The sequence below is a fragment of the Arvicanthis niloticus genome, chromosome X (genome assembly GCF_011762505.2).
Source record: "Arvicanthis niloticus isolate mArvNil1 chromosome X, mArvNil1.pat.X, whole genome shotgun sequence".
NCBI lineage: Eukaryota > Metazoa > Chordata > Mammalia > Rodentia > Muridae > Arvicanthis > Arvicanthis niloticus.
In genome coordinates this window covers 9,834,463-9,848,225 of record NC_047679.1, presented here as the reverse complement: position 1 = coordinate 9,848,225, position 13,763 = coordinate 9,834,463, and the positions used below count along the sequence as shown (strand labels likewise).

At 39.1% G+C, this 13,763-nt stretch overlaps 1 protein-coding gene across 8 annotated transcripts in view; it reads right to left on the bottom strand.

The window, feature by feature from the left end:
- Positions 1 to 5,985: 5,985 nt before the first annotated feature.
- Rpgr (retinitis pigmentosa GTPase regulator) overlaps positions 5,986 to 13,763 on the bottom strand; it is a 113,037-nt gene continuing 105,259 nt past the window's right edge. For 3 of the 8 annotated variants that reach the window (XM_076918298.1, XM_034485798.2, XM_076918295.1), the window contains exons 16-18: positions 13,391 to 13,448; positions 11,401 to 11,489; positions 5,986 to 8,065 (exon numbers count right to left, since the gene is read on the bottom strand). In XM_076918298.1, coding sequence (XP_076774413.1) covers positions 7,859 to 8,065; positions 11,401 to 11,489; positions 13,391 to 13,448 — 354 coding nt within the window. In that variant the 3' untranslated portion in view covers positions 5,986 to 7,858. The remainder of the gene's footprint in view (positions 8,066 to 11,400; positions 11,490 to 13,390; positions 13,449 to 13,763) is intronic. The other 5 variants (XM_034485795.2, XM_034485796.2, XM_076918296.1 and 2 more) reach the window with 4 other exon arrangements.

The following is a 13,763-nucleotide window of genomic DNA, read 5'->3' as shown; positions in this document are numbered from 1 at the left end:
CAGAATGAACTAAGCAGGGCTCATAGGGGCTCACAGAGACTGAAGTGACAATCACAGAACCTGTATGGACCTTACCTAGGGATCCTCACATGTTATGGTCGTGTAGCTTGGTGTTCTTGTGAGACTTCTAACAGTGGTAGTTGGGGTGTCTCTGATTCTTTTTCCTGCTCTTGGACCCTTTCCCTACTCCTGGGTTGTCTCGTCCAGCCTTGATATGAAGGTTTGTGCCTACTCTTATTGCATCTTGTTATGCCATGTTTGGCTGATATTCCTGGAAGGCCTGATCTTTTCTGAAGGGAAACAGCAGCACTGGGAAAGGGAGGGTGTGGGGGAGGTGTGGAGGGAAAGGAGGCTGCAGTTAGGATATACTTTGTGAGAGAAGAATTAAAAAAAAAAGAAGAAAAAGAAAGAAGGAAAAAGTGGAGGTGCTGTCAGTTATTTGAAGATTTGTGGTCAGTTTCTTATCTCAGATCACAGAACATTTCTAGACCCCAAGCTTCAGCCAATCACAAACTACTTGGCCAGTCTTTAGCCACTGAGGGCCTGACTATCAACTTGTGCCATGTTGATGAAGTTTGTTTCCAGGGTTGGTAGGCCAGATAGAACCAGTTCTGGTCAGTAGTAGCTATGTCCTGAAAGGTGGTGTCCCTCAAGACAAGGGTCCTGCTGCTGGAGCGGTGGGCAGGAATGCACGTCCAATGGAGCACAGCTTAGCCAGCTATGTAGCAGTCCTCCCACTGCCACCCACTCTGTATACAAATATGTCACTGACACAGGATTCCTGAGCTACATAAAAGATGCATTTACATCTGTGAATAATTAGAGAAAAACCAAAACAGCTTAGAGGACAAAACAAAACAACAAAGTCCTCTAAAATCTTCCACGGGACCAGGGACATGTGGCTCCCTGGTAAAGCATGCATCTAGCATTTGCTAGGCTTTAAGGTTCAATTCCAACTACCACTACGAAAATCAAGTCAAATCAAATCTGTCTTGTGGGTACAAAAAGAGCTCTTTCGTCCACGTAGAATAATACATAAAACCAAAGAACTCAGCAAGTGTGGTGTGATTCATCAGACTCAGATCTAGATCAGAGAGAAAGGGAGGGAGGGAAAGAGAGGGGGGAGGTGTGCATTTGTGTATAATCAAATGTTTAGGATCAGAGTTACATTTGGTAGATTTTTACAACCAACTTGGTCAAATGTATCTTCTTTCTTTAATGCATTCAGTGTTTTTGTGGGGTTAGAACTACAGAGCCAAATGGTAAGACCAAACAGATTAAGAAAGGTTTTATGGGGCCATCTCTCTTTTGTTAACATAGATATGTCTAGATCTTTCCTGTTTCTTTTACCAACTATAAGTCTGATGATATATTTAAAATCAGAAGGCTGCATCTGTTGTGTGTGCATGTGGGGTACATTTACTATCTGATATCCATGGATCCCACCACCCAGTTGTATGAAAGAAGACCTCATTTCTAGTGCGCCCTATATAAAAACTATTTCTCCTTCCTTGTTCTTTAACTTTTCAGCTTAAATCAGACCAATGAGAATTTTTTTTCAGTGTCTTGATGTGTGACCCAGATGTTTGTTTTGTACTAACAATTCTCCTGCCTTGGTCTCCACTGTCCTAGAATAACATTTTTAACATGGTGTATTACCATGTTAAAAAATGCACATCTGTATATTTTTTTTAAAGCTGAAATATAAGTTAAGGCAAAGACTTTTGTTTAATGACAGTCTTAAAGGGCTGGTAGTGTGGCTCAGTGGTGGAATACATCAACAGGCAATGGCACTGATTTCCAGCGTTGAATAAACGAGTCCTTTGGTTTTTTAATTAGGGATACTGCATCCAAGACACAGACTACACTTTCTGGCTCCCCTTGTAGAAATGTAAGCACGTTCTTGTGAATGAGAAATGTTGGAAGTTGTTTTTCCCACATTTGGAGAAAGCTGACAAAGGGATAAAGCTAGTTGGGGGTAGATCAGGATGTTTTTCCAGTTTCTTTTCATCCTGAACTCTAGGTATAACACCTGTTTTCAAATCAGTGTGACTGCTGTCTGTTAAAGTCAAGGGAAGCCACAGGATGTGCAGATTATCAAAGAATAAGCAAGTTCTATTATTCTGTTTCCTCCTTGGTAGAGCCTAGTCAATTCCATGATTCCACTTCCTCATTTTCTCACCCCTTCTCCCACCATGCTTTTCACAACATTGCCATACAAGTAAAATCATTGTTTTCACAGTGCTCAGTGGAGGGGAATATGGTAAAGGATACACAAGGTATTTTCTTGCCATATCACTGAGATGCTCTTGCATACAATCATATTCAATCTATTGTATGCACTATAACATCTGGTTCATGTTTTGTGTTAGAGATATTTCCACACGCTATAATAATGTGTAATGAGTTTTTTTTTTTTCACTGTGGGAGGCAGAGAGGGTGGAAACACATCTGTTTAGATATCATTGACTACCCTGCAGCAAAACAGCTGGAAAAGCAAGTAAGCAAACAAAAACCCCTTCTGGGTAAAAGATGCCACTTGAGTACTAGGAAATAATCGGGGGTTATGCTAGTAGGCTTCAGACCTCACAATCTCAACACAGTTTCCAGTCTTCTATCTCTTCTAGTTCCTAGTGGTAGCTGACCCAGATATCTGCCTTCCACAGCTGTTGTTTAAATTCGTCCCCATGAGACAGCTAGACGCAGCTGTGGAATGGCTCTATTGACTCACATACCCTACATGATACTGTGAAGATAGGGTTCAGGAAATCAGCTCAGTCACGGTGGGAATCCAAAGAATTTACATCTACTTGCCCTAAACCACCCCATCACATTCCCTGCGGAAAAACTGCTTTGGTGATTATGTCCTAGATCTCAATAAAGTCTGTGGTTCTACAGTTCCTTTCTCTCTCTCTCTCTCTCTCTCTCTCTCTCTCTCTCTCTCTCTCTCCCTCCCTCCCTCCCTCCCTCCCTCCCTCCCTCCCTCCCTCCCTCCTTGCTGGCAAAACATACATGCTTTGGCTGCCCCATCGCCATTGTCACGGCGGGGGTACTCCCTCTTCTCTGTAGGGTCTGTAAGTACGCACCGTGTTCTCTGCCATATTGCCTCTTCTGTGCCTCACCAGGTCACACACCTGACTTCAGCTATTTCTAGATCCAGGCTTTCACGGAGCCTTGCTACAGAGTAAGTGGCTTTCTTGCTACAGATAAGACACAGGTCAAACAAGAGCCACACATATGTCTGCCAATATAAATAAGCTACTGGGAGAATAACATACTGTCAGGTTTGAATACTTGGACAATAGATTGTCCAATAGGATCAGGAAGTATCTCGTGAAAGACTCATTGTAATCAACCATAATCAAATTTGAGGAAAATGACAATACAAATATGCTTGGAAATGAACTATTTTATGTTTTGTCATTTAAAATGAAGTTTATATCATAACAAGTTTATAACACAGGGGCTCACTTTTCATTGGCACGTGGGGTAAGAATATTTAATTACAATAATTTTCTTGCCTTCCTGAACTCACAAACAAGCCTACATTTTCTGAGTTTCCTTGCAGAATGTTGGGCACATGCCCATGGAGTGTGGGCAAAAAGTATACATGCTACTCTCAGGCCTGTAGATTAAGCCCACTGAAAATGCCAAAGTTACTGGATGATCAGAGTTCAGGTTTCTGAATGATAAGGCCATGCTCTTACCTTTGGTGAATTATGACATCCTCACATTTTCAATTTTACAAGGCACAATGACTCAGATTTGGAAAGATTTTTGTCACATCATGTAAACAACATACATTAATGCAACAATTGTTTTTCATGGACAACAATATGGACATCTTATTAATTATTAGTAGGAGTCAGCTTGTGAGATATAACATCCTGGAATCTCATGATGATTGCTATTCAAACTGCTGCATCACAAGATGCTACTGTAAAGAACATAGTCTCCAAAATGGCTTTATTTGACCTACTGGATCAGAACTAGGCAAGGCATAGTTGTTACTTGCTTGAGTTTTATGGCTCTCACTTCATTGCTTTGGATCCATTTGATTTAAATGCACTGAACTGAGTTACTTAAGATTTGTTTTATAGATTTTAAAATCAACATGCAATCCAGTGCAGCCGTTTAGCTTTATAGTTTTATGAACTGCATACAATTTCATGTAGTAAGCCCCCAGGTCAGAATAGAGAACAGTTTCACTGAAATACTGACCAGGGCTCTTTGAAGAGCCTTGCTTAGCTACCTGGGACCATTGATTTGTTTCCCATTGCTGCAGTTTTGGATTTAGAACAATGCCAACAGAAACAGAAATAGCAGGTAACCAGTGGAGAGAAGTTTCTTTACCCAGCATCCTTTTCAGATTCACTTGAATGGGGAGAATATATCAAGAGTCTATATCTTTTTCAAATTTTTAAAATTTATTTTTTAGTAATTATTTTATTTATATTTTAAATGTCCCCCTTCCCAGTCCCCTCTTCACGAGGCCCCTCTTCTCCCCTCCCCTTTGCCTCTAAGACAGCATTCTCTCCCTTACCCACCCATTCAGTCTCATGTCACCCCTCTAGCACCCTCTTCTCTGGAGCATCAAGCCTCCACTGGAGCAAGCACATCCCCTTCCACTGAGACCAGACAAGGGCAATCCTGTGCTAGTGAAGTATTCTCTCCTAGGGGCAGCTACGTTTTACTTTCCATTCACTGTTGACAGTTATTGGATTCTTTCTGGGCCTGAGGATTATGCCTGAGGCTACTATAAAATATTTAAATACTCTGTGTGTGTGTGAACCTAACTTGTTTTCATTAAGATGGGTTATTTTAAATGTTAGTATTATTGACATTTCGAAGAGAATTGCGCTCTGCAGGAGCATCTTCCTTCCTCTACCTCCCTGAATTGTGACAACCAAAAGCATCTCCAGATGTTGCTAAATGTCCTCTGGGGAAGGGGGATAATCCTGATTAAGAGCTACTGTGTTAGGAGCACAAAAATATTTATTAACACTTTAGTGTAAACTTGGTATAGGCAAATCTTACCTTTTGTATCGAAATGTCTCTATTCACATTTATGAAGGAAATTATCTGCCTATAAAATTCTAATTTGGAAATTGTTTTTAGCACATTTAAAAGTTATTACCTTATTTTCTGGATTTTTAAAATTTAAGTTTTTAGATCATAATTTAATTACATTTCTTCCTCCCCTTTCCTCTCTCTAATCCCTCACATAGCCCCCACCACTCTCCTAATTCATGGCCTCTTTTTTCACTATTTGTGTATATGAATATGCATTCCTAAATACAGCCTGCTCAGTCTGTATAATGTTACTTGTATGTATATTTTCAGTGTTAGACCATTTGGCACTGATCAATCAATTGGTGTGCTCTTCCTTGAGAAAGGACACCTCTCCTGCCCCAGCCTTTCTCAGTTGCCTATATTCCATTGTGTAGCTCAGAGGCCTCATAGGCTACCCCCATACACACACCATGCAGATTGGCATATTCATGGGTGCTATCTTTGTTGAGCTCACATTTGGGGCACTCATGTTCATGAAAATTTATAGGTATAGCTTCTACATTTGCTGTTTGTTTGTTTGTTTGTTTGGTATGGAAGCCAGTTCTCACTATAGAGCCCTGACTGACTGGCCTGAAACTTACTATGTATGCATGCATTGAAAAATCTGAAATTATTGAGGTGAATAATAATTACTCTAGTGAGTTTTTAAGCTATCAATTCCTTATTCAAATTTAATGTCAAATTAGTGATTACTATAGCCAAGATAAATCTAAGGTCTACTTATTTCAACATGTTTTCATTATACACTTAATTTGTCTTACCAAAACAATGCACTCACTTAAAACAGAGGAGGAGAAGGAGGAGGAGGAGGAAGAGGAGGAGGAGGAGGAAGAGGAGGAGAAGGAAACCATAACTTGACTTATCAAATTTTGTATGTGATGACTATGGTTTAGCACTTTCTAGTTTTGCACACACACACACAGAGTGAGAAAGAGACAGAGAGAGAGAGAGAGAGAGAGAGAGAGAGAGAGAGAGAGAGAGAGAGAGAGAGAGAGAGACAGAGAGACAGAGACAGAGACAGAGACAGAGACAGAGACAGAGACAGGGGCAATTGCTATAAAAATTCTAAAGAGAATCACCATACATTTCATAGATGAAAACTCCCTCCATGTACCCATAGTTTCATGAGATTTGAAGGGCAGGTGTATGACCACTGCTCCACTGGGTCTTCTGCTCCAGGGCTCAAAGGACTGAAGCAATATGCTAGCCAGGGCTATGATCTAATCTACAGTCTGTGTTCCTCTCCTGGGCTCACTGGTTTTGGGTAGAATTCAGTTCCCAACAGTTACAGATCTGCAAGGCTGTCCTATACTCTCTGGTATAACACGTTCTCCCATTACACCTGTAAACTCTTTATAATAGAGACTCAGGTAACACAAGCAAGAACGTGTCATTCTATCGTAGTCATTGGTCTCACATACTCAGAGGGAAGGGATTACTCAAGGCATGTGGCACCAAGACTAATCTTAGGGGTCACCTTAGAATTCCATCTACTACCAATAGCATGCTTTAGTATCATTTTTGAGTTTGACTTCCACTTAGCTGTTAAAGCTTCTGCTTCATATACTTTTGTAATATCATCCTGGTACTGAGGCTTCAACAACACAAGTTTTGAAAGTGTGTTTACCTTTAATAAAAATAAGAAATCTACTAAGTGTAATATCCATTCAGAAAACTACATTTTTAAGATTTCAAAACCACATCCACTTTAGATTAACATTCTTTTAACCCTGTAGATAAAAATAAAAAGATGGGGTTCTGTTTTCTTTGTTTAGATGGGGGCAATGATCATTGCAACTGAAAAGTGACATGATTCACTGACAAGGAAGGGTAGAGAAAGTAAGTATGCTTCACCTTTCTAAAGACACAGTGTGAACAAGGTGGCAGCACTCCCATCAGAGCAGATTAATAGCTTTCGCATTCCTATGTATTTCAAGGCATGAGGCAGCACATGTCATTGCTAGAGACAGCTAAAATGAGCAAGCCAGACTGTTTTAAGGTCTTTTATGGTGGCAGGGTTACATTTTCTAGATGATTCATATCTTTGATGAGTGATAAAGATATTTTGTACCTTTTAATTAAAAAACATTTAGGCTTATTTTTTATTTATTTTGATTATTTTGCCTACAGGTATGCCTGCACCATGTGTCTGCCTTGTACCTTCAGAGACTAAAAAAAGGGCATCTGACCCCCTGAAACTGGAGTTAAAGGCAGCTATAAGACCCATGTGGGTGCTGGGAACCAAGCTCAAATCTTCTGCAAGAGAATCAAATGATCCATCTCTTTTTTTGCCACTTATTGATCAATAAATATGTCTAAGTACTTATCCATTTTGACAGCAAAACCAACCAGATATAATTTATTAAAATAAGTTCATTACAATGTAGCCTGTTTTTAAATGTTGTAAATATATTCAAAACTGTTTCAGTGTTGTAATATCATAAACATTGTCTTAGGAAATTACAAAGTACAATAACTGTGTTGGCAAAACTATGAAATAGCTCCATTCGGTTTTCAAATATAAAAATATATTGTTTTATGCAACACTGAGCAGTTTTAAGGCCAGAACACTTCAAAGAGAGTTGGAGGTACATGTATTTTGGAAACTGTTAAGAATATTAACATAAATAAATATGAAAACTGTTCATATTGTTCAAACCAAGCCAAACATACTAATTTATATCTTTTTAAACAGTGTTATCAGGGAATTTCCTTCAGAAGTCACAACATGTTTCAAGTATGAAGAACAAATATGCTCGGTGACCATGGAAACATAAACATACATTTATAGTATTGTACAGGATTTGGACTTTCCCTCCATATTTGGTGTTGCGGTATCCTGAAGATTTTGACCCAAGTGGTTCTGGTTGGCATCTTTCTTATCGCTTTGTAAGGCTATTTGATCTCCTATTGGCTTTATCTCTGGGAGTGGATCGTTAGTATTCTGCATCAGTTTCTGACCTGTCAATGACATCCGATTAAAGAAGGAAATCTAGCAAAAACACACAAACAAAAAAAGATTTCATTTCAGTAAGTAAAATATTCAGAAAGTATGCAGGGACATAATTTTTTTAACAGGCATGAGCATAAATTAAATCACATTCTGGTGTACATATATGTACAACAATGTGTCAACATCCCAAACAGATTTTTATCCCTTTCATAAGGGATGCAGTCATAAGTAAAGTAAGACTAGCTTTCAACACTAATAATACCTTTATCATCATGGTTCTTCACAGGTGAAAATTAAGATGTCACTTGTTTTGTCTTGTAAGAGGAACAGATGAAAACACGGAAATCACTCACTACTGTCACCATTTGAATGTAAGAGGACTAGGTCATTTGGGGGAGACTTTTTCCTGGTACCACTAGTGTACCTCAACTACAGATCACTTCTGTCATGACACTTTAGAAAAGGAGGACATACCTCACATTCCTGAGATCAGAAATTCTGAAAAAGAAATGTCACAGTTGGCAAATGCAGGCCATGTGAGGCCTGTGGGTGTGAGTCAGCAGTGGAGTGATGGAGGGGCTGCACTGGGAGGCCAGCACTGGGAAGTGCAGGACACAGAAACAGATGCAAGTGGCCAGGGTCCTCAGCAGACACAGAAGAGAGCCAAAGAATGGCTTATGAGGAGTAATGAGTGAGAGTCAGGCAGATGTGGCAAGGCATCCCTGAGGACCGAGGTCTATAAGGACAAAATTGGAAAACGAAGGCAGCTTGGAAGTCAGGGAAGGAAAACATACTAAAGAGTATGGGCGACAGGGCCATGTGCAAGAGACAGCGGGTAAGATCATCATCTTACCCATCTCATCTGACTTAGGACCTTTTAAGACTTATCCAGGAAGAAATTAGTGTCCTTTAATAACACTAATGACAAGACCTACTTCTGAAGAGATAGCAGAACCAGGAAAAACACAGGACATGAAAAATTCATGAGGATGTGACTGTTTCAGAAGTCAAAATGGAGCTAACAACAACAACTCTTTAACCATAAGATAGAAACAACATAAAATTTATAAAGACTTCTAGCAAAAGAGTAAATGGATTAAAACGGAGGCACTCCTTGACTTGCTACACTGGAGGGTACACATCTTGGAAAACTGCTCCATTACAAAACAGCAACCCCTCATTAAGTTAAAGAAGTATAACCTTGTAAATATGCAGGTAATTGCTCAAGAATGTAAAGATAGTTCCTATGGGTCCTAAAATGAGAAAGAAACATGCTCCTGGGATGATCACCAAAACAGCATTTAAGAAATTGGAGTTCACAAAGTGTAGGGAACTGGACCAAGTCAACTCTTAAATAATATGGGGCTCCTCAAAAGACTATTTACTCTCCATAAGTCCACACATAAAAGCACCAAGAGACAACGAAAGAGTATGTACCATTTGGTTTTTGAATAAAGAAGAAACATGTTGTTGAGGTAAGTTTGAAGTTCATATGACCAGTGTGAACAGGCAATCTTTAAAACAGACATTGACCAGAAGCCATTTCAGGTCTAACAGAGAGACCAATCACCATTTTCTATGGATGGACTGATGCTTACCTAGGGTTAAGAGGACTTACACGCAAATGTCCTGGTTGAACATGAATTCAATCCAAATTTTAAAACATATACAGAGACAAAGCACTATTATTAGTAAGTGAGCCAAGACAACTTATAGATTAGAAAAAAGATAGAAAATGAGTATGCTTAAGTTATTTAAAGAAGAAATCATTACATCAATGATTTTAAAATAACAAAAAGTTCACTTTTTAAAATAAGAAAAGTTCACTTAAAATGCAAGGGGAAAAAGGCTGGAAAGATGGTGTAGTGAACATTTATTACTCTTGCAGAGGACCCACATTTGGTTCTCAGCACCCATATGGCAGCTACCAGTCTACAAGTCCAGTTCCAGGGCTTGTAATGCCATGTTTTAGCACCTGTACACAAGTGGTATACACACCACATGCGTGCAGGCAAACAAATAAAAATAAAAATAAAAATAAATATATCTTTAAAAGCAATGGGACTGGAAAGATGGGTCAGCAGTTCAGAGACCTTGCTGCTCCTTCAGAGGACCTGGGTTCAGTTCCCAGCAGCCACCTGTTGGCTCATGATCTCCTGTTAATTCCAGTCCCAGGGCTCTGTGATGTCTTCTAGCCTTCATGGGCACTGCACGCATGTGATGCAGGTAAAACATTCAGACACAGAAAATAAACATTTTTAAATGCAAAAAAATCATTAAAATTAAAACTCAAAAGGTATGCTAAAAAGCAGAACAGTTCAAGCAAAAGAGAAAATTTAAAATCAACAAAAACCTAGAAATTACCCAAAGTATTAAGAGACATAGGAAATATTAAACTGACATTAAAAACATGAACAACAGAAAGAAAATGTATGTCATAATCTGAAACAGAGGTCCCATGTTCAAAGACATAATGGAGAACAAATTTTAAAAATATAAATTAAATGACTTCTCAGATTCAAGGGTAATATGTTTCAACTAAGTTAAAATTAAAGATGAATATTTAAAAATAAAGCACATATAAAATTATAAAGCTCTCAACATGTATATGAAAGCAATATTTGTTTTATGGTGCTGGGGAGGGAACCCAGGGTCTCAAGTACACTGGGAATCTGGTCTACCGAGGTAAACCTCTACTCTATTTCTAAAGTAATCTTCTTAATAGCAACAACTGGAACAGATACAATACTAGCCAAGTAGCTATACTATTTATCAGTAAAAAACTCTGACTAAATAAAAATGTATTCAAGTGGATTCAAGCCAAGTGATGCCAGGTATGAGCCACCAAGAGACACCTATGAAAAGAACTTGCAAAGGATCTCTTTGGGGAGAATGAGAACCCAGAAAGGACATCTGAGCAGTAAAAAGTAATGGCGAGCACAACATATGCCATCAAAAACAAGTAACAACTTGGTTCAGAACATCAATAAAATTAAAACATTGGGTACAGTCATTTGTAAAATGAGAAAGAAGGGACAGCAAGGCAGAACATCATTCCAAGATTCTGTGATGGTTTGAGAAAACAATGTAACAACAATGGCCAGTTTCAGACACTAGGTATGCACATAAAACATTCAAAGTAAAATCCAGCTGTCTAGAATATTTACAATGTATCCGTTTAAAATACATGTAAACAGAATAAGGGGTTAAGTATCTCTAGCAGGCAAAGGTTTTTAAACATATGAAGCACAACCTTAAACCCTTTACATACTTTGGGGGTGATACAGCTCCTATAAGAAACTAGCCTAGGAAAAGCAGAGTGTGAATTCAATACTTTGGTCTTAATACCAAAATGAAAAATTCACTTCACTTACTTTTTTAGCCTTTTTTATGTCTTTACTTGTTGGTTCATTACCTCCAAGAATTTCTGAAGAGCTGCTCTTTACACGATCATACATGTGTCCTACAAATGGATACATGTAAAAATATTATTCTAACTAAAGAGAAAGAAATTCTCCATGCTTTCAGGGAAACTGTCAACTCCGAGTTGTGGAATACACAGAAAGAGCTCACTACTGGACAAGTAAGTAATATCATACCACATAGTTCCTGAAAAATAAAGTTCAGTTATGGTAAGATGCTTGGATAACTTAACCAATGCAAAAGTATCTAGATTATGACTATCCAAATATTTCCTATTATGAATAGTAAGCAGGAAATGCCAGAGAAGACACGTGAAAACATATATATTATTTTAAAAGATCTCTCTCTTTCCTCTCATCTCCCTCTGTCCCTCCCTCCTCCCCACCCCCGTGTGTGTGTGTGTGTGTGTGTGTGTGTGTGTGTGTGTGTGTATGTGTGTGTGTGTGTGTGTATGAATGTGTGTGTACGCCAGAGGGCAATGATTGATGTTTTCCTTTATGGTCTCCACATTAGGTTTTGAGACAGGATTTCCCATTGAACCTGGAGATTACTGACTGGGCAATGTTATTCGACCAGAGAGTTTGAGACACCCTCTTTGTCCCTGCCTCCCCAGCACTAGGAATACTGGAGTATGCCACCACACCCAGCTTTTAAATGTGGGTGCTGGGAACATAAATTCAGGTCTTCATGATTACTTTCTGTGGAAGTTATAAGGACAAAATAATCGCGGAAACTATTTCTTCCTCTGTTTAGTTCATACCAGTCAGATATCCAGTCGCATGAATAGTTAATTTATTTATTTCTGAGGTACTGGAGACCAAACCCAGAGTCTTGACTATATTAGGCAAGAGTTCTACCACTGGGCTACATCCCAAGCCCACGAACAGTTTTTTTCCTAATGAAAACACAGTAGAATGCATATGTAGACTGCTGATGTAAAATTACAATGGATAAGGCACAAGCACAGCTGGTCTGCAGCTAAGACAAAGTGCACTCACAGTCTCCTGTACTGTATGGCATCTGCTGCTACACTAATATGCTTAAGATACTTTTTCAGTGCCTGCAGTGACATCAGAGACACAAGTGCAGGTCCTGGAGAAAATAACGAGGCTCTAGGACAGCTCGATCATAATAACTTGTTCCAAGAAGACCCTAGTATTTGACAAGGATTAAGTTGGGATTTGAGGCAAAAGGCCCAAGATCCTACTGCTTGGGTAGGAGGGAAGAAGAGGTAGATTAGTCCTCAATCTTTGACCAGTGACGCATAAGCAGCCATGGCTAATGAGTGTAGAGTGCATCTGAAGACGCTGAGTGGAAAAGTCAATATGGATAAGCCTATTTAAAGGGTCATATGAAAATAAACATAAGTAACAAGATGAGAAGGGGTAAGCCCTTCTCATCTTGTGACTTACTGCTGCCATTCTGTGTACACTGTGGCTTATTTAAGAAAGTGGCGGTTACTCTCCACATGTTCACTCAAATGCCCTGGCCAAGCAAGACTATTCCTCTGTACTTCTAACAAAAGAATGCCATGTACCTTTTCTCCTCCACCCCATTTCACAGAACTAGCTTGTGGATCTCCGTATTTCAAGGTTTTATAGACATATAGAAAACAAATATACTATTGTAACACCATTTTTACCCACATCATATATCTAATTGATGACAAAATAATAATTCTTAGGCAGGTTGGGGGGCTGGAGAGATGGACCAGCAGTTAAGAGGATTTACTTGTTGGGATTCAGATTCAATTCTGTGAATCCACAGCAGACAACTCACAACCCATTTGAAACTCTGGGTCCAGGGGATTTATAGTGTTCTCTTCTGTCTTCCATAGGCACCTGAACTCATATGCACATACCAACACAGACACACAGACATATACAGAATTAAAACTACAATCAATTGAAAATACCATTTGGAAGTCAACAGAGCTTATACCTTTTGGATTTTCATTGTACTCACGAAGGGTCCGTTGCAGAAGGCTGGTACTGTCTTCCTATAACCAATAAAAAAACAATATGGGAAAACACACAAACAAAAAACAACTTGCTTCCCATATTTGCGCTGGTAGAAAACCTGGTTTTGGTTTCAAAGCCTGGTTCTAGAGCCTGCATCTAATTAATGACATAGGCATGTGATAATTTATTTTGCTGGGCTTCTGAGCAATGGGAAACCTCAGATGTTCAGTGATTGCTAATGTTCTCAGTGACTATTCTAAACCAGGCACAGTGGTACATGCCTGTAAGTCCCAGGAAGCAGAAGCAGGTAGTTCCCAGGAGTCAAGGCCAGTGTGGTCTACATAACAACTTTG